The sequence below is a fragment of the Lynx canadensis genome, chromosome B1, assembly GCF_007474595.2.
Source record: "Lynx canadensis isolate LIC74 chromosome B1, mLynCan4.pri.v2, whole genome shotgun sequence".
NCBI classification, from domain to species: Eukaryota; Metazoa; Chordata; class Mammalia; order Carnivora; family Felidae; genus Lynx; species Lynx canadensis.
In genome coordinates this window covers 152,982,110-153,002,943 of record NC_044306.2, presented here as the reverse complement: position 1 = coordinate 153,002,943, position 20,834 = coordinate 152,982,110, and the positions used below count along the sequence as shown (strand labels likewise).

General features: G+C 34.1%; 1 protein-coding gene across 4 annotated transcripts in view; it reads right to left on the bottom strand.

Moving 5' to 3' along the window:
• EPHA5 (EPH receptor A5) overlaps positions 1 to 20,834 on the bottom strand; it is a 338,688-nt gene that overhangs the window by 22,875 nt on the left and 294,979 nt on the right. For all 4 annotated transcript variants that reach the window (XM_030313778.1, XM_030313781.1, XM_030313779.1 and 1 more), the window contains 4 exons: positions 20,182 to 20,307; positions 19,260 to 19,445; positions 4,394 to 4,455; positions 2,765 to 2,974 (listed from right to left, as the gene is read on the bottom strand). In XM_030313778.1, coding sequence (XP_030169638.1) covers positions 2,765 to 2,974; positions 4,394 to 4,455; positions 19,260 to 19,445; positions 20,182 to 20,307 — 584 coding nt within the window. The remainder of the gene's footprint in view (positions 1 to 2,764; positions 2,975 to 4,393; positions 4,456 to 19,259; positions 19,446 to 20,181; positions 20,308 to 20,834) is intronic.

Here is a 20,834-nt window from a genome sequence, read left to right as displayed (position 1 = left end):
AGGATGGCAACTCAAAGAGGGGAAAGCAGGCAGTCAAGCAAATCAATAAGGTAAACTTTCATGACTTTCTAACAGAGAGTAAAGGACTTAAAATCCCAGGGTAGTTTTTTTCTTCTTTTCTTTAACATAGGAATTATAAATGGAAAGTCTTGATTGCTGAATGCAACCCTGAGAAGTTTAACAGTAAGACGAACATGAAAATCAGATATATTTCCCCCGACATTGTGCAATTTCTTTTAGACTTGATTTCTCTTATTTTCTGCCAACATATTTTGGTGTTTTTTCTGTTACATACTGTTTTTGTTTTTACCTAATAGATAGGTATCTCACTTAATTTAACCAAATTAAAAATTATTGAAATTAGATTGCGGGGAAAAATTTATGACATGATATCAAGTTTGGAGTTTTTTCATGGTAAAAAAAAAATTGGTTTGGTAGATTTCCTCTTGGTCCACAAAATAAACACTTTTATATCCTTCCGGCAAACTTAGGAAACCAAACATTTCATCCATAAGCAAAAATATATTAAAGGGGGAGGGTACAGGATTTGAATATTTTCTTGCAGAAAAGATTAACTTATGCTTTCCCATTTTGCAGAGAGGGAATGATTTAATTCATACACCAGGGAAAAAAATGGAACTTAAGGAAATAACAGCTTCATGTAACATTTGAAGTTGTTCTGTGAGCTGAAGTTAATTTGAACTATTCAATCTATGTTTAAATTATTTGTTCCTTAGATATATGGTAACACCACTTTAAAAAGACTTTCCTGATACATACTTTTGTTAATTAAATATTCATAGGTAAGATTATATCATTAGGCTTGGCCGTGTGTCACTGTGATATTCTATAACGATATAATTACAGAATTATAGTTATATTCTATAACTAACTATACTATTCCTCTTAAAATTGTAGATTGTCAATTACTTTAAACTTCAGCCTAGAACTTTTCTCCCGGTCCTCTGACATCATATTTGACATCGCTATTATCTGAAGTTCCCTTATCTTCTCATCTCTCAATATACGGATTTTCCATAAACTGCTATTATGACCCATTTCAAAGGAGTAAGTCTTGAAGGTCTTGGGATCTCTGCCTCCCCTCTCCTCGCTTCCCCCCCACCCCGGCCCCCAGCATGATACATTAACATACACCTTGACAAATCTGTTTTATGCATTTAACTAAGACATCAACCAATCATACTGGGAATGGATTTGTCTATAAACTCCTTCTTGCTTAGGCCAAGTTTATTAAGTGTAACGGTAATCCCAATGGAATTCTTAATTGAGGTTTCACTTAATGCAAATAATGAAAATGACAATTAGCTTTAGAAGAGGAGGGATATCCCATCAATTAATTTATTGATTTATTAAGCTAACCATTAAAAGGCTTTGTTTGCTTAGATAAGTTACTCTTGGACTTAAGTATAGTACAGTCCCTAAATATCCATGAATCACAAAGCAACAGCTGAAAAAAAAAAGCCTTATAATCTATGAAAAGAGTTTATCGTTAGACTGTGAGTAGAAGTAATTTTAAATAATTGAATTAAATAAGCAATGTGTAACATATCTGTCTTAAGAATGTGAGATGACTGGGGTGCCTGGATGGCTCAGTCGGTTAAGTATCTGAACTTGGCTCAGGTCATGATCTCACAGTTTGTGAGCTTGAGCTGTGCTCACAACTCAGAGCCTGGAGCCTGCTTCAGATTCTGTGGCTCCCTCTTTCTCTGCCCCTCCCCGCTCTTGCAGTCTGTCTCTCTCTCAAAAATAAATAAACATTAAAAAAAATTTTTAAAAAATGTGAGATGCCAAAAGTGTCCTTCTGTATTGACACAACAGTTAACCAAATCTTATAGTGAAAAAGATACAATGATAAATTTTTAGCTTCACAAGGAGTTGGAACATTGAGGAGATTTAACCTCATGTTTTCTTGACATTGAAAGATTTAGAATTAAACACAGTTTATGATAAGGGATTCAAACTCAAAAGGTGCAATACATAGAATGCTCCAAAAATTCTCTTACACCAATGCCCACAGTTTTCCACAGAAAGAATTGTCAGATATATACCATATAGATTCAGGAAGCAATTACTTTGCTGGAAAAGGGTGTTGATTTATGCTAATTATGACAATATGAGTTAGTGGCCAACTTTCCATAAATGTGGGCTTAGCAGTTAATATAGCATGTCAGGAAAGTAATTAGGCATTAAAATACTTCCAGTGAATCAAAACTTTTTGAAGAAATAGTTATTTTATTCCCTACCATGTGAGTCCTTAAAAGATAGGCTTAGATATTTCATTTCTGTATTTGTTTTACAAATGAGGACACTGTGGTGCAGAGAGTTTAAGCTTCCCAATGTTATACATGTTTATATATTCATATATACATATATAATATTTATTTGTTTTAGTTAGGAAATTCTCTAACTTTCTCTTTTACATTTAAAACTCTGTATGTACAATTTTCGAAGCGTTGTATTCACTCTGACCTCAAAGTTTTTGTTTTCAGTATCTGTAAGGGAAAAAAAATGAAATCTTGTGACCCATACGGTGAATACTTTACTTATTTGAGTTTGATATACAAATTTGCTGCTATCCAACCTGTAGAATGATTACATTTTTTTATCTCCCCCTCCCACCATCCCTTTTTCTCTCTGTCTTCCTATGGGAGAGGAATGTTCTTTTTACTATTTCCTTTAAACACCTTTAAAAATTAAACATGTCTAGTCTAGTGTTTCAGAAATGCATTCTGTTAGATCTTACCCTGGTGGTATAGGCTGCCTCGGGATCGTCTTCCAGCACCCTGGAAAGTCCAAAGTCAGACACTTTGCACACAAGGTTACTGTTGATTAAGATGTTTCTGGCAGCAAGGTCTCTATGCACGTAGCCCATGTCGGAAAGGTACTTCATTCCCGCAGCGATGCCTCTCAGCATGCCAACAAGCTGAATCACAGTGAATTGCCCATCGTTTTTCTGTAGAAACGATGTAGAAATATTAGTCCTGCGGCAATAATTACTGGGGGAAAATTTGAAAGGATCTTCCTTCAAGCGCCAAATTAATAGTATCACCAAATTCATATGCCATTCTTAGCTGAAGGAGAATGGAAAAAGTTATGAAATATTTTGTTAATTTTGTAACATTTACCAGTCCTCTGCTTAGTCAAAGCAGATCAAGACTTTGAAAGCTCTTGTCAAAAATCTCATTTAGTTGCCCTTTTCTGCATTGTAATTCCTTTACTCTCAGTAATCAGAGGAGAATGTTCATCACTCCAACTTAGCACCTGCCTTAGGTGAACATGGCACATTTTTGAGGTGCTTTAAAATAAGTTAGCTGGATAGGCATATTGGAGTAAAAAAAAGTGGCTGGAGGAGATAAAGGAGTTTCTTTAACAACAGATGGGAGAAAGATCACTGAGCAATGACCAGACAACGTTAGCATTTCTTAGAAGCTTGCTGTCTTTGTCCAAGGCACTGAATTTACTGCAGGTACATGGAATAAGGCCCAACTAATGATTAATTTGAAATAAAGGAATGATATAATCTTAAGAGACTAGAGAACTTGAAGATACGTATAAGAAATTTGACAACAGAATCTGGTAGAGTCTGGAGATTAGAAGAAAACTTTGCCTTATCAGTAGACAGCTGTCCTCTTCAATGCACCGGTCCTTGGAATAATCCTCAAGAAAGTCATTGTCCCATCACCTCGCCTAATCAGTAGTAATAGTTGCTACACTAAATGTGAAAACCTGCCAGCCTACAGGTTTAATCAGGCCTGCAAACACGTTACATTGTCCAGCACAAGCTACTTAGTAATATAATGAGTTGCCAACAATTAAAATTTGGACACTTGCACATAAAAACAAAACAATATTTTTCCTGGGACCCAGAAGATCTGACAACATTAGTGATACCATCTATTATCATGTAATCATTCCACTGGTAAAAGTGGTGGCTGACCCTCAGATGGGTTAGAAGTCTATTGGGTCCCTTCATTAATACAGAAAAGTTGCATAGACCTTTTACACTTTTTTTTCCTTGCTCTGCCTGACATTATATACTCTGAAAAACTTACTATTTGTAAAAAAGCTTCTTTTTTTTCCTTTTCTTTCCTTCTGTCTTTTTCTTTGTTTTCTTCCTTTTTCTCCCCTTTCATTTTTTGGGGGGGCAAATTAACATATATTTAAAGAAAACTATGGGGACATATGGTTTGGATTTGTGTACATTTCTGAAAAGGACAATTTTCAGACCAAAGTTTATTTTTTGGAGTATAAACATTCTGACCCCCGAAATTTCTATTTCAAAATTCTGCTTTACAGTGACTTAATTTCAACTTCAACATCATAGCCAATATGCAAATAACACTTTGAATAATTAAGTTGGTCTCAAACCTACCTTTAAAAATGTATCTAAAGAGCCATTTTCCATGTACTCTGTCACTATCATCACGGGTTTGCCTGAAAAGAAAACATGGTATGAACTATAATGTTTTGATTTGGCATTCTTATCTAGGAAATGTTTGCCATAAGTTATTACTTCTTCCAAATTATATATATTCTTTTAAAAAATGTCCTCTTTGAGTAGCAAGTAAATTCATGACATGATGATATCTTAGTGTAATAAGAAAGTATCACAAGAATAATAATAGATTGACATTTAAGATATAAAAATACACAATTTTCAATATTAAAATCAGTTTGTCAAAAATAGTTTAAGCCTGCATTTTAGTTTAATACAGCTAATGATATAATATGCCAAATAACATCCAGCAAAGAACTGTGAACATATTTATCTTTCCCACAATTCTGAATAAAAATTCCTGTCTATCTAACTGTCCTGCATGCGACCCCTTGAATATAGGCTGTATTTTCCTAACTTTATTTCTATGTTCTTATAACTCCTTTCCTCATGGATACATCCTTTTTCCTCTCTGTCACACACACTCTCTATCAGCCCAAATTTTTTTCATTCCTCGAAACTCTGTTCTATGGCCGTTGGGTGCGGGAATGGGCTAAATGGGTGATGGGCATTAAGGAGGGCACTTGTTGAGATGAGCACTGGGTGTTATATGTAAGTGATGAATCACTAAATTCTACTCTTGAAATCATTATTACATTACATGTCAACTAACTTTAATTTAAATAAATATTAAAAATTAAAGAAAAACTGTTCTAATTTCTCTTGCTATCTGGAAACTTCTCTAGCAATCACTGTTTCCTCCCCTTTCATGTCTGATATAGAAATGCAACCTAGAGGTCAGCTGGACAGACTCTGAAGTCATGCTGCATGGCTTTGAATGCCAGATCAATCACTTGTGATGCAATCTTGAGCAAATCATTTATTATCTTTGTGCCTCAGTTTTCTCATCTGTAAAATAAGTGTATTAATGTCACCTACTTCACAGAGTTGTGGTAAGTATCCAGCAAGTCATATGGTTATGCAAGTCACTTTGAATAGTGCTGGCCAGTTAGAATTTGATGTTTTGTTATTTTATAAACTTTAACTATGTATCTATGGTTTAAATTTCTTGCTGGATATAGGTTGACTAAGAGAATAGATCATATTTTATCTTCCATAAAATTATGGCACTTTGTATATAATGTATCTGTGATACAAGATGAAAAATACATGATGAGGGGCACCTGGGTGGCTCAGTCAGTTAAGCACCAATTCTTGATCTCAGCTCCAGTCATGACCTCATGATTCCTGAATTGGAGTCCCTCACTGGGTTCTGTGCTGATAGTGTGGAGTCTGCTTCAGATTCTGTCTCTCCCTCTCTTTTTGCTCATCCCCTACTCATGATCTCTTACTCAAAATAAACAGATAAACTTAAAAAAATACAAGATCGGGGTGCCTGGATGGCTCAGTAGGTTAAGCGTCTGACTTCAGCTCAGGTCATGATCTCATGGTCCATGAGTTCGAGCATGAGTCGGGCTCTGTGCTGACAGCTCAGAGCCTGGAGCCTACTTCAGATTCTGTATCTCCCTCTCTCTCTGCCCCTCCCCTGCTCTCTCTCTCTCTCAAAAATAAATAAACATTTAAAAAAATATAAGATCAAAAATCCTTATTATATGAGAAAATATCTAAAACATGATTGTTAGTTTTATCACTCCACATTGACCTCACTATATTTTAAAACATGCCCCTTTACTAATTTAATAAAAGCATGTTACATAAAATTTGTGTTAAAATATTTTTTGTTTAAATTATTTGTTACATTTGTGTTAAATTTTGTGTTAAATTATTTGTTAAATTTGTGTTAAAATATTTGTGTTTAAAATATTTTGAGTTAAGTAAAAGGATACCTTATGTCAGAAAAATTGCTATCTTAGATGTCTATTAATTAACTTTTTGTATTATGAAGAGAAACACTTAAACAATCAGAACATGTTGGGATGAGCACTGGGTGTTGTATGGAAACCAATTTGACAATAAATTTCATATATTAAAAAAATAATCATAAAATGCATTATAATTAACATAATAGCATTCTCCAGAAAAACATCTGTATTTTACTGAAGAAGTGATTAATTCAACCTATAGAATTATATATTACATATTTATTCATACAACATTATCTAGAAGTGCAAATAAAGCTATAGAAAGTTAGACAATTACATATGACAAAGAAATAAGTAGGAAGAAAAAGGATTTTTTCATGTCAAGATCACTTAAAAGTTACTATTTAGAATAATAAGGTAGTACTAATTTCTTACTCAGATAATTATCTTTAAAAAAAATACTTCAGAAGCAATATTCTTTTAATTGAATGTGATGAGTATATTACAAATCTAGACACATTTCTCCCTTCCTCTTTAATGTTTAGAAAAGTATTTAAAAATTTTGTCTAAAATAACTCCTTTGGCATACGTGTGTAGATGCCTACGTTTGGTGAAACATCACATATGCAGAGAACAAACACGAGAGAGGGAGAGTCATCATTTGATCTGAACCTTGAAGACTGAAGGGGACACGCCTGTAATCAAAGGTAACATATTCTAGGAAGAAGAGGCAACATGTGCCAAGACATCTTGTCATGAAAGAACCCATCAAGCTGAAATATGGCTAAAGCCCTGGATTTTTGCCTTGTCAATTAGGAAGTGATAGGAGATGAGTTGGGAAACAAGTTTCTTAAAACCTGACTGGGCATACAATATCTTAGTAAAATAAATAAATAAATAAACTCATAATGTATTTGCAAGTGCCTGTGACAGCACAAGAGAAGAAAAGATTATGTTTTTTTTAATTAGTTTTTAATTGTAATCTAAGCTCATGAATAGAGAAGTGTTTCCAGTTTAACTTTATTTTAATTATATTGCCACACCTATTTTAATTCAACTTTTAAAATAAACATAATTCTGCTCTGGACCTTTTTAGTCACATTCTCACATCTCAGAGCCCATTTTAGCCTTTCTTTAATGTCGAAGCTCCCTCCCCCCACCCTTTTTTTTTTCCCCAAACTTCACAACTAATATACTTCCCCAGGGGTAATGGCCAAAATATGTGATAACTGCTTTGGCACAGGTACCTATGTGTCAGGAGTTACACCAGCCACAATGCTGGAATATCCTAGAATGTCCTGCTATACCAGACCATCATCCCTTCATTTGCCTGATTTCAGGGATTCAGAAGTCACCAGGGAAGAAGCTGAGTAGGTCTATAAAGGGGACACATGGGTAACTCTGCACCAGCTTTTTATCAAACACTATAGAAATATTTCAATAAATTTACAGCTAATAGAGCCAAAGAGTGTGTACTTGCTCAACATCAGCCCTGATCCAACTAGAAGGAGGCCTCCATTTTCTGGAATCAATCGGGTTAGCTCTTTTATTTTGACTTTGACTCTCACTTACAGAAATCCAATGAGGAAACTGTCATAGTATAATTGGAATTGGAAGAACTGATTTCTAGAAGATATCCAGAGAATATAGTCTTAGCTTTTCCTCATTGGCACCTCTCAGCTCATACCATGTAAGTAGATGTCTTGTCCATCAGACTGAAACCCTGATTCTTGTCTATCATTATCTACTCTACCCCCAAGACCTTTATAATTGCAGCATCTTCCCTATATTCTGACTTATAAAACTTTCAGTTTCTTTCTACTCTCTTTTTCTAGAATTTCTTCATTCTATCTACCCTCTCGTTTGTTGGACTCTCTTTTTACCATTATGGGTTAGTGGTAAATATTTAGTACTGCTCACCCAAGGTCTACTGAGTAGAAATTGGATAGAATCCCCTTCTAAAAACATCTTTTTCTTGGCTAAATTTGTTCCTTAAATTCAATCCAAATTCACTAAGCTTAGAAGAAAAAATGTATACTCTAAAAAGAATGAACTGATCAGAAGACTATTGACATTGAAAAATATACATTTGGAAAGAAAAAAATAAACGATTACATTTTGGGGAAATGGGCACCTGGCATTTGTTCTATAAGATTTCCTAGATCTCATCACCTAGTTCCAAAAGTCAGATTAATTATTTATGACAGTGTAGGTTGTAATGTCAATAACAAAAATGTTATTTGAGAAATATGATAGGAAACTAAAATACTTCTCACATTTTAGAAAATGGGAGAAAAACAATTAAAATGAATGTTTGCAAACAAGCATGATCTTCTTTTGTTGACAAGAATAAGACACTTCAGGACCCATTCGATTATTTTTCATGCTTGAGTCATTTTAATGCTAATTATATTTAGTTTGGTTTATGTTTTGTCTCAGTTCCTGCTAGCCTGCAAGAATGACATAGCAATAATTAATGTGGCTTACTCTAACCCTTGTAAATTCAATAAAACTGTATAAATCATTTTCCATTATCCAGCTCGAAGTACAAAGAGTAGATTTGCCAATAATTTTGAAAGCATATTATCAAAAATCTATATAAAAAGAGCTCATAAAGCATGTCAAAACATGATTCTAATCAGAGTAGAGTTTTTATACTACTTTATATTATTTATCAAAGACCTAACCCAGAGTCTAAGTAGTAATAGAAACACATTATTTGTGGAATTCACCAATCTTCTATTTTAATCATTCAGTATTGATAATCATAAAAAGAGCTACAATTTATGTATTTATTGAATTCTCACTTTTTACAGGGCACAGTGTTATTTTTAATTTTATTAAATTCCATAATAGTGATATTACAAAAGACTTTTTCAGAAAAAGAAGAGTGAGATTTAAAAAACAGATTGAATACATAACTTGGGTTGACGAGTACAAATATATAAGAACCAAAGTTGGGAATCGCATTATGTCAATTTGACTATAAAAGCTATTCTACTTTCCTCCGTACTATGATGCCTATGATTTCAAAATACTTATTTTAAATCTTATTTTATAATCTCACAACTATTTACTCTTTTGTGTTAATATAAGCTTGGTAATCATGACTATGGCATGATAAACTATCCAACTACTAATGACAGATCTGGTAGGAATTTAGCTTCTCTCAGTAAATAATATATCCTTACATATGACTATTACTTATATACGTTCTGAGTGGTCTGAAGTGTTATATGGTGAAATAAATGGTCTTGGATTCTATTTAGTTATTTTTTTTAACATTTATTTATTTTTGAGACAGAGAGAGACAGAGTATGAATGGGGGAGGGTCAGAGAGAGAGGGAGACACAGAATCTGAAACAGGCTCCAGGCTCTGAGCAGTCAGCACAGAGCCCGACCCAGGGCTCGAACTCATGGACCGAGAGATCATGACTTGAGCCGAAGTCGGACGCTTAACCGACTGAGCCACCCAGGCGCCCCTCTCGGATTCTATTTATATGAGGTATCTAAAGGAGTAAACCCATAGAAACAAAAAGTGGAAAGATTATTGCTAACACCTGGGGAAGGAAGAAAGGAAAAGCTACTCTTCAACCCGTATAAAGGTTCAGTATTATAAGACAAAAAAGTTCAGAAGATCAGTTGTGCAACATTTTTGTTATGAATAACAATATTGTACTCCCACTTGAAAATTTAAGATTGATACATAAAAAAAAATTGAGTTTGTTTCCTTACCCTGTGATTTTTTGGTGTTAATGTCTACCACAAATCCAAGAGAGGAGAGAATATGCCATCCCTGATGATGTAATCTTTTTCCATAAGATATCTTAAAGTTAGCTGGAACAAACTTTGGGGTATCATTGATCTTGTCCTTGCTTTTCAGAGCATTACCCCAACAATAGGCACAGCTATCATCTGGGAGCTTGTTGGAAATGTATAATCTTAGTGATCAACCTGATCTACTGAAGCAAATTCTGTATTTTTTTTTTCATTAAAAAATGTATTTAAATTCAAGTTAGTTAGCATTGAGTGTAGTATTAGTTTTGGGAATAGAGCCCAGTGATTCATCAGTTATATATAACACCCAGTGCTCATTCCAAGAAGTACCCCTCCTTAATGCCCATCATTCAGTTAGCCCATCCTTCCATGCCCCTTTTTCCAGAAACCTTCACTTTATTCTCTGTATTTAAGAGTCTCTTATGGTTTACCTCCCTCTCTGTTTTTATCTTCTTTTTCCTTCCTTTCTCCTATGTTCATCTGTTGTGTTTCTTAAATTCCACATATGAGTTGAAGCATATGATATTTGTCTTTCTCTGACTTATTTCGCTTAGCATAATACATTCTAATTCCACTCACATTGTTGCAAATGGCAAGATTTCATTCTTTTTGATCAACGAGTAGTATTCCATCTTCTTTATCTCTTCATCTGTCAATGGACATTTGGGCTCTTTCCATAATTTGGCTATAGCTGATAGTGCCGCTATAAACATTGGGGTACATGCGTCCCTTCAAATCAGCATTTTTGTATCCTTTGGATAAATACCTAGTAGGGCAATTGCTGGATCTTTTTAATTTCTTGAGAAACCTCCATACTGGATCCAGACTGGCCGCACCAGTTTGCATTCCCACCAATACTTCAAATTCTACATTTTAGCGATATCCTCAGATGCACATAATTTTGAGAAACAGTGAACCAAGCTGCATCACAAAAGTTGCAGCTAAATCTGGGCTTATTATTTTATTTACTTTGGTACTACATGTTTTTTCTAAAACCGTTAGCTCACCAGTACACACTTGATACCACTTAGGGCTCCACACAAGAGCATTTGATTTAGAAGCATCATAATTCACTGGAGAACAACTGTCACTGGGTTTCTCTTATAGATATTTTACAAGACTTATAAATAATGAAAAGTAAGCCTGTACTTACATATCTACATTTTTATTTCCCCTCTGTCATTCTATTTGGGTTATATTCCAATTAGTATGAACACTTGCAGCTGTTTGAAATTACTTTTATTTTGACCCCAAGAGAAACTTGAGATAACTCAGATATCATGATTCAATTATTAATGGTTAATGGTCAATGAGAAAATAGAATCTGGAGCTTAGGGTAGGAATAGATAATGCTTATTAAGGGGGTAAGGAAGGGAATATAAAGTATGGGGCAATTAGTAGGGTACTCATAGGGGCACCTGGGTGGCTCAGTCAGTTAAGTGGTAGGACTCTTGATTTCAGTACAGGACATGATCTCACGTTTTTGTGAGTTCGAGCCTTCCATCAGGCTCTCTGTACTGACTGCGCTCATGGAGCCTGCTTGGAATTCTCCCTCTCTCTCTGCCCCTCTTCCATTTGAGCTCTCTCTGTCTCTCTCAAAATAAATTAGTAAAATTTAAAAAAAGGGGCTCTCATATTTTAATTCCATTATGGTCCTTAGTTGTTGGTTAACACTTTAGGGAAAAATAATTTATAACACTATATAATTTTAATTTGGTGAAAGATGATAAAATCAAAAGTCTACATACATTACCTGAGATGGGATGATGAAAATACCAAATGTTTCTATAAATAAAAATTCCAAACTTTCCATAATATCCTCTTTTATTTCAGATTGTTTACACTGATAGAAACTTTTTCATCAGATGCTCATTTCTAAAATTAAAAATGAATTGGAATTGTTCTGACATTAGTGAAGGTAGATAATTACTTTTGGATTCAGAAAATATGGACTTTTCAGAGGAGGTGGGAATCCAAGGATTAAGAAATCTGACAGCTTTGTTTTATTAATGAAAATACTTTAAAAATACAGTGTTTAATTTACTAATAAACAGTTATTTATAGTAATAACAATTTATAGTAATTACTAATAAATAGTAATTTATTAGCTTTTATTTCTATATTCTATAAATTTTTTTCAGATGAGCAGGATTTAAATACCAGGAAGAGCACTTGTAAATATCTAATAATTATTTTTCATATATTTTTTCAACCTCTTTTTATGTCCTAACAAATAAAAACAGGTACTGAATTAATGAGCTGGCTTTTATGTCTATTTCAGCTGTAAATATATTTCCATCATGGTTTGTCACTGGTTCATAGAATTTGTTTCATTTCATGAAATGGATGATGCAAAATTCAAGCATACTCATACTTCAAACATTTTCATTTTTAAGTCCATCTTCAGACAGAACATCAGTCATTGGATCCTTCTCAAATATAAGTGGTTCGAAACTAAGCTACTGATTACCAACCACAGCCTTGCTCCTCCCAGACTTTTTCCTGTAAATGCCAATTCCTCTCTTTGAGAAACTAATGACAAATAATTTATGATTATTGTTGACTCCTCTCTTTTTCTCACACTCCATATCTGAATCACAAGAAGTCTTACTGTAATTGTCTTCAAAATATCTAAGAATGCAACTACTACTCTCCATCTTGCTAGATCAGTACCCTGATCTAATCCATAAGGAGGTCTGAATAATGTCAGCAGCTTTCCCATGGTCTCTCTGCTTGGACATTGGCTCCTACCATCTACACTTAATACAGAAGCCTGACTGATCCTGTTAACATTGATAATAGACTCCATCACATCTTGGTTCTAAATGCTGCAAAGATCAGATTAAGAGATGGTCTTCATAGGGACCAAAGAGGGTGTGCACTATCTATCCTCCTGCTCTACCTTCAGATTAGCTTCCTCCAGACTCCTCTCCTTCATTCCACTGAAGCAAAAATGCCCTTGATATTTTTGAGTATCCCATGAAAGATCCATTTGAGACTTGTGGGTCCTTATTTCTATAACATTCTGTTCCTAGATATCTGTAAGCCCACACCTTCACTTCATTCAAGCCTTATCAGAGAGGGCTTTCACTAAATAAAATAGAAATCACTAACCCTCAGTAGAAGCAATCCCTAATTTCTTCACCTAGCTTTATTTTCTCATTAAATGTATCATGAATGTATTTATTAACTTAATTTCTGTCTCCCCCACCCAAAATAAATTTTATAAAGGCAGGAACTCAGTGTCTTTATCTCTGCTGTATCATGCTGATCAATATTGATAGACATGTATTATGTGACCAATTAATATCTTTGAATAAATAAATGTTTGTCAAGTGTATACTGAATGATAAAATATGAGATTGGTAATGTGCACTATTTAAGAGCTTGGGTTTGGAAATTATGTAAAACTCTTTTAAAATGTGGCATTATCATATACTAGTTTTATTATACTGGGTAAGGTATTTAATCTCTTTAAAGTTAATTTTTCCTATCTGTAAAATAAGAACAAATACTTTTGTCTAAAAAAATACATTATTTTGCAGATTAGAGATAATATAGAAGGAGAATTAAGCTCAGTAAATTTTTAAAGTAATGTTAATGATTAGTAGTAGTAATATGCAAGATCTTGTGAAAAGATTCTTAAGCAATTTCCTTCATATGAATTTTAATTTTTTTCTAAACAATTGTGGTTTTAAAGAATAAAGTTTTAACAATAAAATACAAACTATATATCACTCTAGCTAGTTTTAACTGTTTACAAAACTGCATTAAGTCATCTACTCATTTAATATCATTCATGTCTAGCCCTGTGATAGAGACGGGGGTGGGGTATAAACATGTATCAGTTTCAAGAAGCTCATTTTGTAGTACGGACGATAAAGCATGTAGAGAGATAATTATGATATCATGCATAGCAAGACAAAGTGCAGAGCAATGCAACTAGAGTGTATATGATTGTCTCTGGCTGAGAATTTATTCATTCAACAAATATATGAAATGCTACACATTCTCAGCACTGATCTAGGAACACCAGGTGAGCAAGATAACAAAACTTCTGCATTCAGAGGCTTAAATTCTAATGTAGGACCAGGAAGCTTTCCTTTACTGAGCTATTTGTACAACTGGGAAGTTTTCCTTTACTGAGCTATTCAACACTATTTAGTGATTACTGTATGCAAGGCAGACACTGAGGATAGAAAGGAAAATGAAGATAAATGACACCGATCTAATGGAGAAAGCCACATTTGAATTAATCTTGAAGGTCAAGTAGAGCTGAAGAAAGTGGAGAAGACATTCTAGGGCTGAATGAAGTGTTTCAAAGGGACAGAACAAGAACTAGGTAGAGTTTTTCTGGAAAGGAAATAGTGGAATGTGAGTCATGGCCAAAATTATACCAGGCTAAGCAACAAGGTATATGTTTTTTGCTTCGTTTATTTGCTTGTTTGGCGATTAAGCATCAGAGGAAAGCAGTGATTAAGTAAAATCTACCTTGGGATAGTATGTATGGAGGGGCTAATGTGAGAAAATACAAAAATAGGAAGACTTGCTTGAAGATTGCTTGAAATAGCTCAGGATAATGTATAATATATAATAAAATCGAAGTGACTTTATAAGATAGAATGAAATACTATAGTTGAAGGTAATTACAAATTTATAAAATAAGTCAAGAATTGTCTGACAATGTAAATAATTAATTGTCATTGAAGGTGCCATCTACTCAGACGTAGAAATAAAAAGAAACAGAGAGAGATTTCTCTAAAGTTCCTTTAATATTTTGTTTAAATTGATTAATTTTACAGAAGAACTAAACTTGTTTGTACTTGATCCTGGATTAAGAAATATAACTATGAATCACTTTAAGATTCAAAAGAAACATTCCTTTAGTCAACTTCGATAATAATTTCCAGGAGTATGGAAAAATAAGTCTTTAAGAACTAAAGATGCTGTGATGGGAAAATTTGATATTTTTATTTTATTTTTTAATCTCTTTAAATAGTAAAAGTTGGCCCTGTATATATTACATGAAAGCATACTGCACTGTGAATAAGTCAATTAAGGCAGGGCCTGTGGGTTTTTTACATCATTTCTCATGAAATCTCTCTAGAATATATAACTATTTATGATATGCCCTATTTAACAACACATCAGAGAAGGAATTTGAATTCAGGCCCATGTTTCTGGCACATAGGGCAGTGATACCAGAAAGATGAAGGTTCGTGATGACATCATCCATAGAAGTGCTACTTCAGACTCCCTCCCTCAGCTTCAATCAGAAAAATAACACGATTCAGTTGCACTTATGTCTCATTATCTGTGTGCTGCAGGTTGAGAATAATTGTTGAATAAATTAGCATCAGATCAGAGAGCATGAAATTAAGGACACAAATAAAGTGAGTTGCAACATGGTAAATTAAAAACAAGTTGAAGACTTCCTCAGTTGAACATCAAGAGGTACATTTATTAAGGGGAATGCAGTCTGAGTTCACATAGAATATAAGACAGAATTATTTTAAATATTTTCCTTTTGCTTCATGCGTATGTGTAGTTTCAGGGTAGTAACATCAAACAGAACATTCAATTAGGAGACTAGAAATTTCAAATCTGTATTCCCAACCACAGTACTGTTTTTAAGATCAAAATGTACAAAATTTAGGTAGGATCATTTGTTGATAACGACACTTGCTTTTAAAACAAGGTTTTCGGGGCACCTGGGTGGCTCAGTCAGTTAAACGACCCACTCTTGATGTTGGCTCAGGTTATGATCTCATGGTTTGTGGGATCGAGCGCCATGTCGGCCTCTATGCTGACAATGTGGAGCCTGCTTGGATTCTCTGTCCCTCTCCTGCTCTCTCCTTCTCTCTCTCTTGAAATAAATAAATAAAAATGAAAAATGAAAATAAGCACAAATAAAGGTTTCAAGTGCATATAAAGTACATGACAAATTTATTTTTTAAATGTTTATTTAGTTTTGAGAAAGACAGAAAGTGTGAGCAGGGAAGGGGCAGAGATAGAGGGGGACAGAGGATCTAAAGCAGGCTGTGTGCTGACAGCAGAGAGCCAGATGTGGGACTTGAACTCATAAACCATGAGACCATGACCTAAGCCAATGTTGGATGATTAACCGACTGAGCCACCCAGACATCCCAGTATATGACAAATTTAGTTGACTTAATATAAAAGATTTAGTTATTTTAGTTTGTCTCAGTCAGGACCCATTCACATTAAACAAGTTCTGTAATAAATCAGGAGTCTATAAAAGTAGGTAGTATTAGTTATAATTATTTTAGGGTATTGTCCACTAGTATCTAATGCATTAACTTAGATTAAAATAAACATACCACTATACATACATAAACTACTATAATTACCTGCAGATTTTTTCACATATATACCTAACACAAAAATATATCTGAATTTAATCTGTACAACAGTCTTACAAGTTAGGTATGACTTCCCCCTTTTTTTGGTGATATTGAAGCTCAAAGTGTTTAAGTAAGGTGCCCATGGATTGGTTTAGCATTAAGTGTAATAGGCTTACATAAATTTATAGGACATTGTCTTTATCTTTGACAAGCAGACATTTTTTAAGTAAGAGTTAAAAATATATGCAAAATGGAAAAAATTAAATGAAAGATGTGAGTAAGAATTTTGGACATAGGAAGGATCATTATAGACATTTGCAAAAATTTGTACATTGGCACAGTGTTCAAAAGAAGGAGGGATTACTTCATGGTGACGTGGTGAGGGATTGTCTCATGGATGTGATGTGATTTGAACAGGATTTTGAAGGAACTGAAAAGGTAGTAAATACAACGGTGTAAATTTCAGAGGAAGAAGCAATGTAGGCAGATCAAAATATCAAGCATGTTAAAATGGACTAAAAGACATGACATATGAAGGAGTTCAGAGCACAGGAACAGATATAATGGGAAAGTGATACCTATATATCTGTTAGTACCCTGCCATGCCTGTCCGAAACTTTATCTGTATTAATTCATGTCCCTTTTACATCGCTAGGAGCTATTCTTATCTCTTATCATTGATGAGGAAACTATGGTTCTGAATGTTTAACTAACTTGTGCAAAGTCACATCGTTTATGGCAGAACCAAAATTATAATATATGGCTAGATCCATAGTCCATGTTCTTGACCACTATGCAATACTGTCTTCCATAGTAATAATAGCGACCTGGCACTGTTCTAAACATTACATTCATTATCTGAACTCATTCCAGAAGGTAGACTTGCTGTCTAAGAGCTTCACGTTTACCATGGGTAATAAAAAGTCATGGTTAGAGTTTATTTGAGGAAGTTAAATTTGGCAGCCGTATTAAGGATGAGATGAAGACATGACATGTATTCAGTATTTGCCTACTATTATTATCATAAATATAATTAATAACTACATTTTATATTAGATAGTATCATTAATTCATAGGAAAATATAATAATCACTTACTATTATAATTCTTGAACCTATAGTATCTGGCACCACATGCTATCACTGATGTCCTTTTAAAGTCCTTTTCCTCAGATAAAATGTGGTCATGTTCAAATTCAGATTTCATTTAATTGTACTGGTGACCATTTTTTTTTTCCACACCGTATTCTTATTTCAAATATTCCTGCTCATTCATCACTGGGTATAAGTTTTGTAAAATATTTAATGTCTTAGTTACTAAAAAACCATATTTTTCCTTGTTGTCTACCTGTCTCTCTCTCGTCCCTGTCTCTCCTCTCATCTCTCTGTAAGAACCTATTTGTTCTGACAAGAATTAAGGATGCCCTTGCTCCAGTAATACCCTCTTTGGGTTACTGTCAAAGGGACAATAACGTATGGGCATGTACTCAAATGGAAGAAGAAACACATCTAAATTTTGAAGAAACCCACATGTCTGCAGGTCATTTTATTCTTCTACTACATTCCTCCGTGAGAATTTTTACTGGAAGTGCGTATTTCTTTTGAGACACGGGAAAAAAACAATCTCCTAGCAATACAAGCTGATTCAAAAGTTCAGATAATCAACAACACAATAATGTTACTGTGGTCTGTTTTAGGACTTTTAAAGGGATTCTACATTCTCATCTGTGACCTATTGTGAATATATGATGATTTGGGAATTCACTCATTATTTACCAGGTAAGTATTTTGAGTTGTTTCTTTTGTCTGCGTTGCAAAAAAGTTGTATATTGTTTCTGCTCTGTTTTCCATATTTAAAAATTAAATAAGTGGATATCCAACCCACTTATGTCAATAAGTGACGGAAGTCGATACCCAATCAAATGAAATTACTTAGTAGATTCACAGCATTTATTGAATACATATTGCTGCTATGCATATTTGGCACATATAATTTAAAAATTGATTAACAGCAATGGGAAGGGGAACAAATTATTGAAAGCAAGTCTAAAGAATATTCCCTGATAAAATTCCTAGATGATTTAGAAAGTGGTAAGTAGGGTATGAGGGACAAAGGAAGGAATGAGAGCACATAGACATAGCAAAGACTAAATGAATTTAAATAAAATAAAGACCTTAGTTAAGTCACTCGAAAATACTTTATTGGATGGCTGAAAAATTACTGGAACTCTTTATACTGGGAAGCTCGCCACATAACCACATTAATGACACACATACACATTTAAAAGAGATGTGAAACTCTAGATATTTTTGAGTACAAATTAGATTTTCTTTAAGAAAATAATTAATCTCAAGGAACTTTTCCAGTTGTCTGTGGTGACTGCTGCTTTCCCTAAAATTATTAAACCACCTATGGTTATAGTAATCCTATTAAATGTTAAACTTCAATGCCTTAATCAAAACATTGAAGTTAATATTTTATTAGGATAAAAAGTGAAGAGTCAGAAGAAAAAGCAATGTTGATACATTTACGGCTCCTTTAATTTGGATACATTTTTCTCTGGCAGTGAATTCATAGTACAGGAGTTAATACATATGTTTTGAAAAACTAAATAGAAATTCAGGTTCATTGATGATCAATGACTTTGACAAAACTCTACTAAAATACAGGACAATTAGTATTAATGCCAATGAAATTGTTAATAACATTACTGTGGCTATTTTTCTTTTTATCCTGAAATTAATAATAACCTAATAGAAGAAACCCAGATGTTCATAATACATGCAAACACACACACACACACACACACACACACACATAATTTGCTACTGTACTTACTTTTGGTCACAACACCTTCTAAGTGGATGATGTTAGGATGATCAAACTGCCCCATGATACTTGCTTCGCCCAGGAAATCTCGGCGTTGCTTTTCTGTATAGCCTACTTTGAGGGTTTTGATTGCCACAGGTAATTCCCTTTTTCCTGGAAGTTTCAACCGTCCACTACAAACTTCACCAAATTCACCTTGTGATAAAGATGAAAAAAAACCCACAAACTCATTTCAAATCCTTACTCTATGAATACACTAAAGCCCTATTAAGGTAGAGACAAAACAGAATTGAAATGGGAGTCCAACTTTGTTTTCAGGGTTAAGAAGTGGTGCTTTGGGAAAAATCGTCTACAGGTGATCATTAAACACTCTGGGGGTTATTAGCTTCATTCATCTCACCTACAAAAAACCTTAATGAAAACATTAGAAAGAAATTAAATGCAACTGATTGAAAATCACTCGCATCTTCCTTCTGTGTCTACACTAGCAGTGCCTTAATTACTGAGAAGGGAAAAGGAGAAAAGTTTATAGCAGGACAAAAAGGGAATAATTTCAAGGAAGAGATGACTCATAAATAGAGTATCTGAGTGCTTAAATTATGTAAATAGTTTTGGGCATTACAGATTATATATGGAATGAAAGAAACAGTAGATGATAAAACACTATACACTTTATAATGTATATAAATATGTATAAAATATACATACTTTTGCTACTTTATTTATTTATTTATTTAATAAAGCAAACATTTGCTGGTTTAAATATGAGCTCCACAGAGGGAAGCATTAAAATATGATCAATTACCTACCACTTTGAAAGCAAGTCGATTACAAAAGATTAAAAACATTCTTTGTTAGATCAGGACATTGACATATTACATTCTATAATATAAACACAACTTAAAAGTCCAAGTTAAACACACTATTGTACCTGCTCCAATAACTCTTTCAATGGTGATACATGAAGCTTCTATCTCCTTGGCAAATTCATGGACAGCTTGATTGGGATCCTCATAGGTGTGTGGATCAATATAAGTTCTTACTCCTGGCAGTTTAACTGGAAACATAAGTGTGCATTGAAATATAAGTGCTTGTGATGAATGAATGGAATCACAAACATTATTAACATGCACCTCTGGCTTAAATTCCTAACTCCTAGAAATGGCCAAGCTGTAAGGACAGCCCCTCTCCTGAGCTATAGGAGTCATTTGTACAGCTATGTCACTTACATAATTTTAAGAAATCTGGATTGTTGGCCTGTGCAAGAAATGCATATATGACAACATATTTGAAAAGGCACATCACTGATGTTCAGAGAGTCAGTGCCTGAGGCAAACTAAGATAATTTTTTTTACTAAACTTGGCAATGAAATGTTAGTGAGTTATTTGTTGCTTTGCTATTCTGTCTCACTTAAAATGCCTTCACAGAGGGGCACCTGTGTGGCTCAGTCAGTTGAGCGTCTGACTTCCGCTCAGGTCATGATATCACGGTGTGTGGGTTCAAGCCCTGCGTCGGGCTCTGTGCTGACAGCTAGAAGCCTGGAGCCTGCTTCAGATTCTGTGTCTCCCTAACTCTCTGCCCCT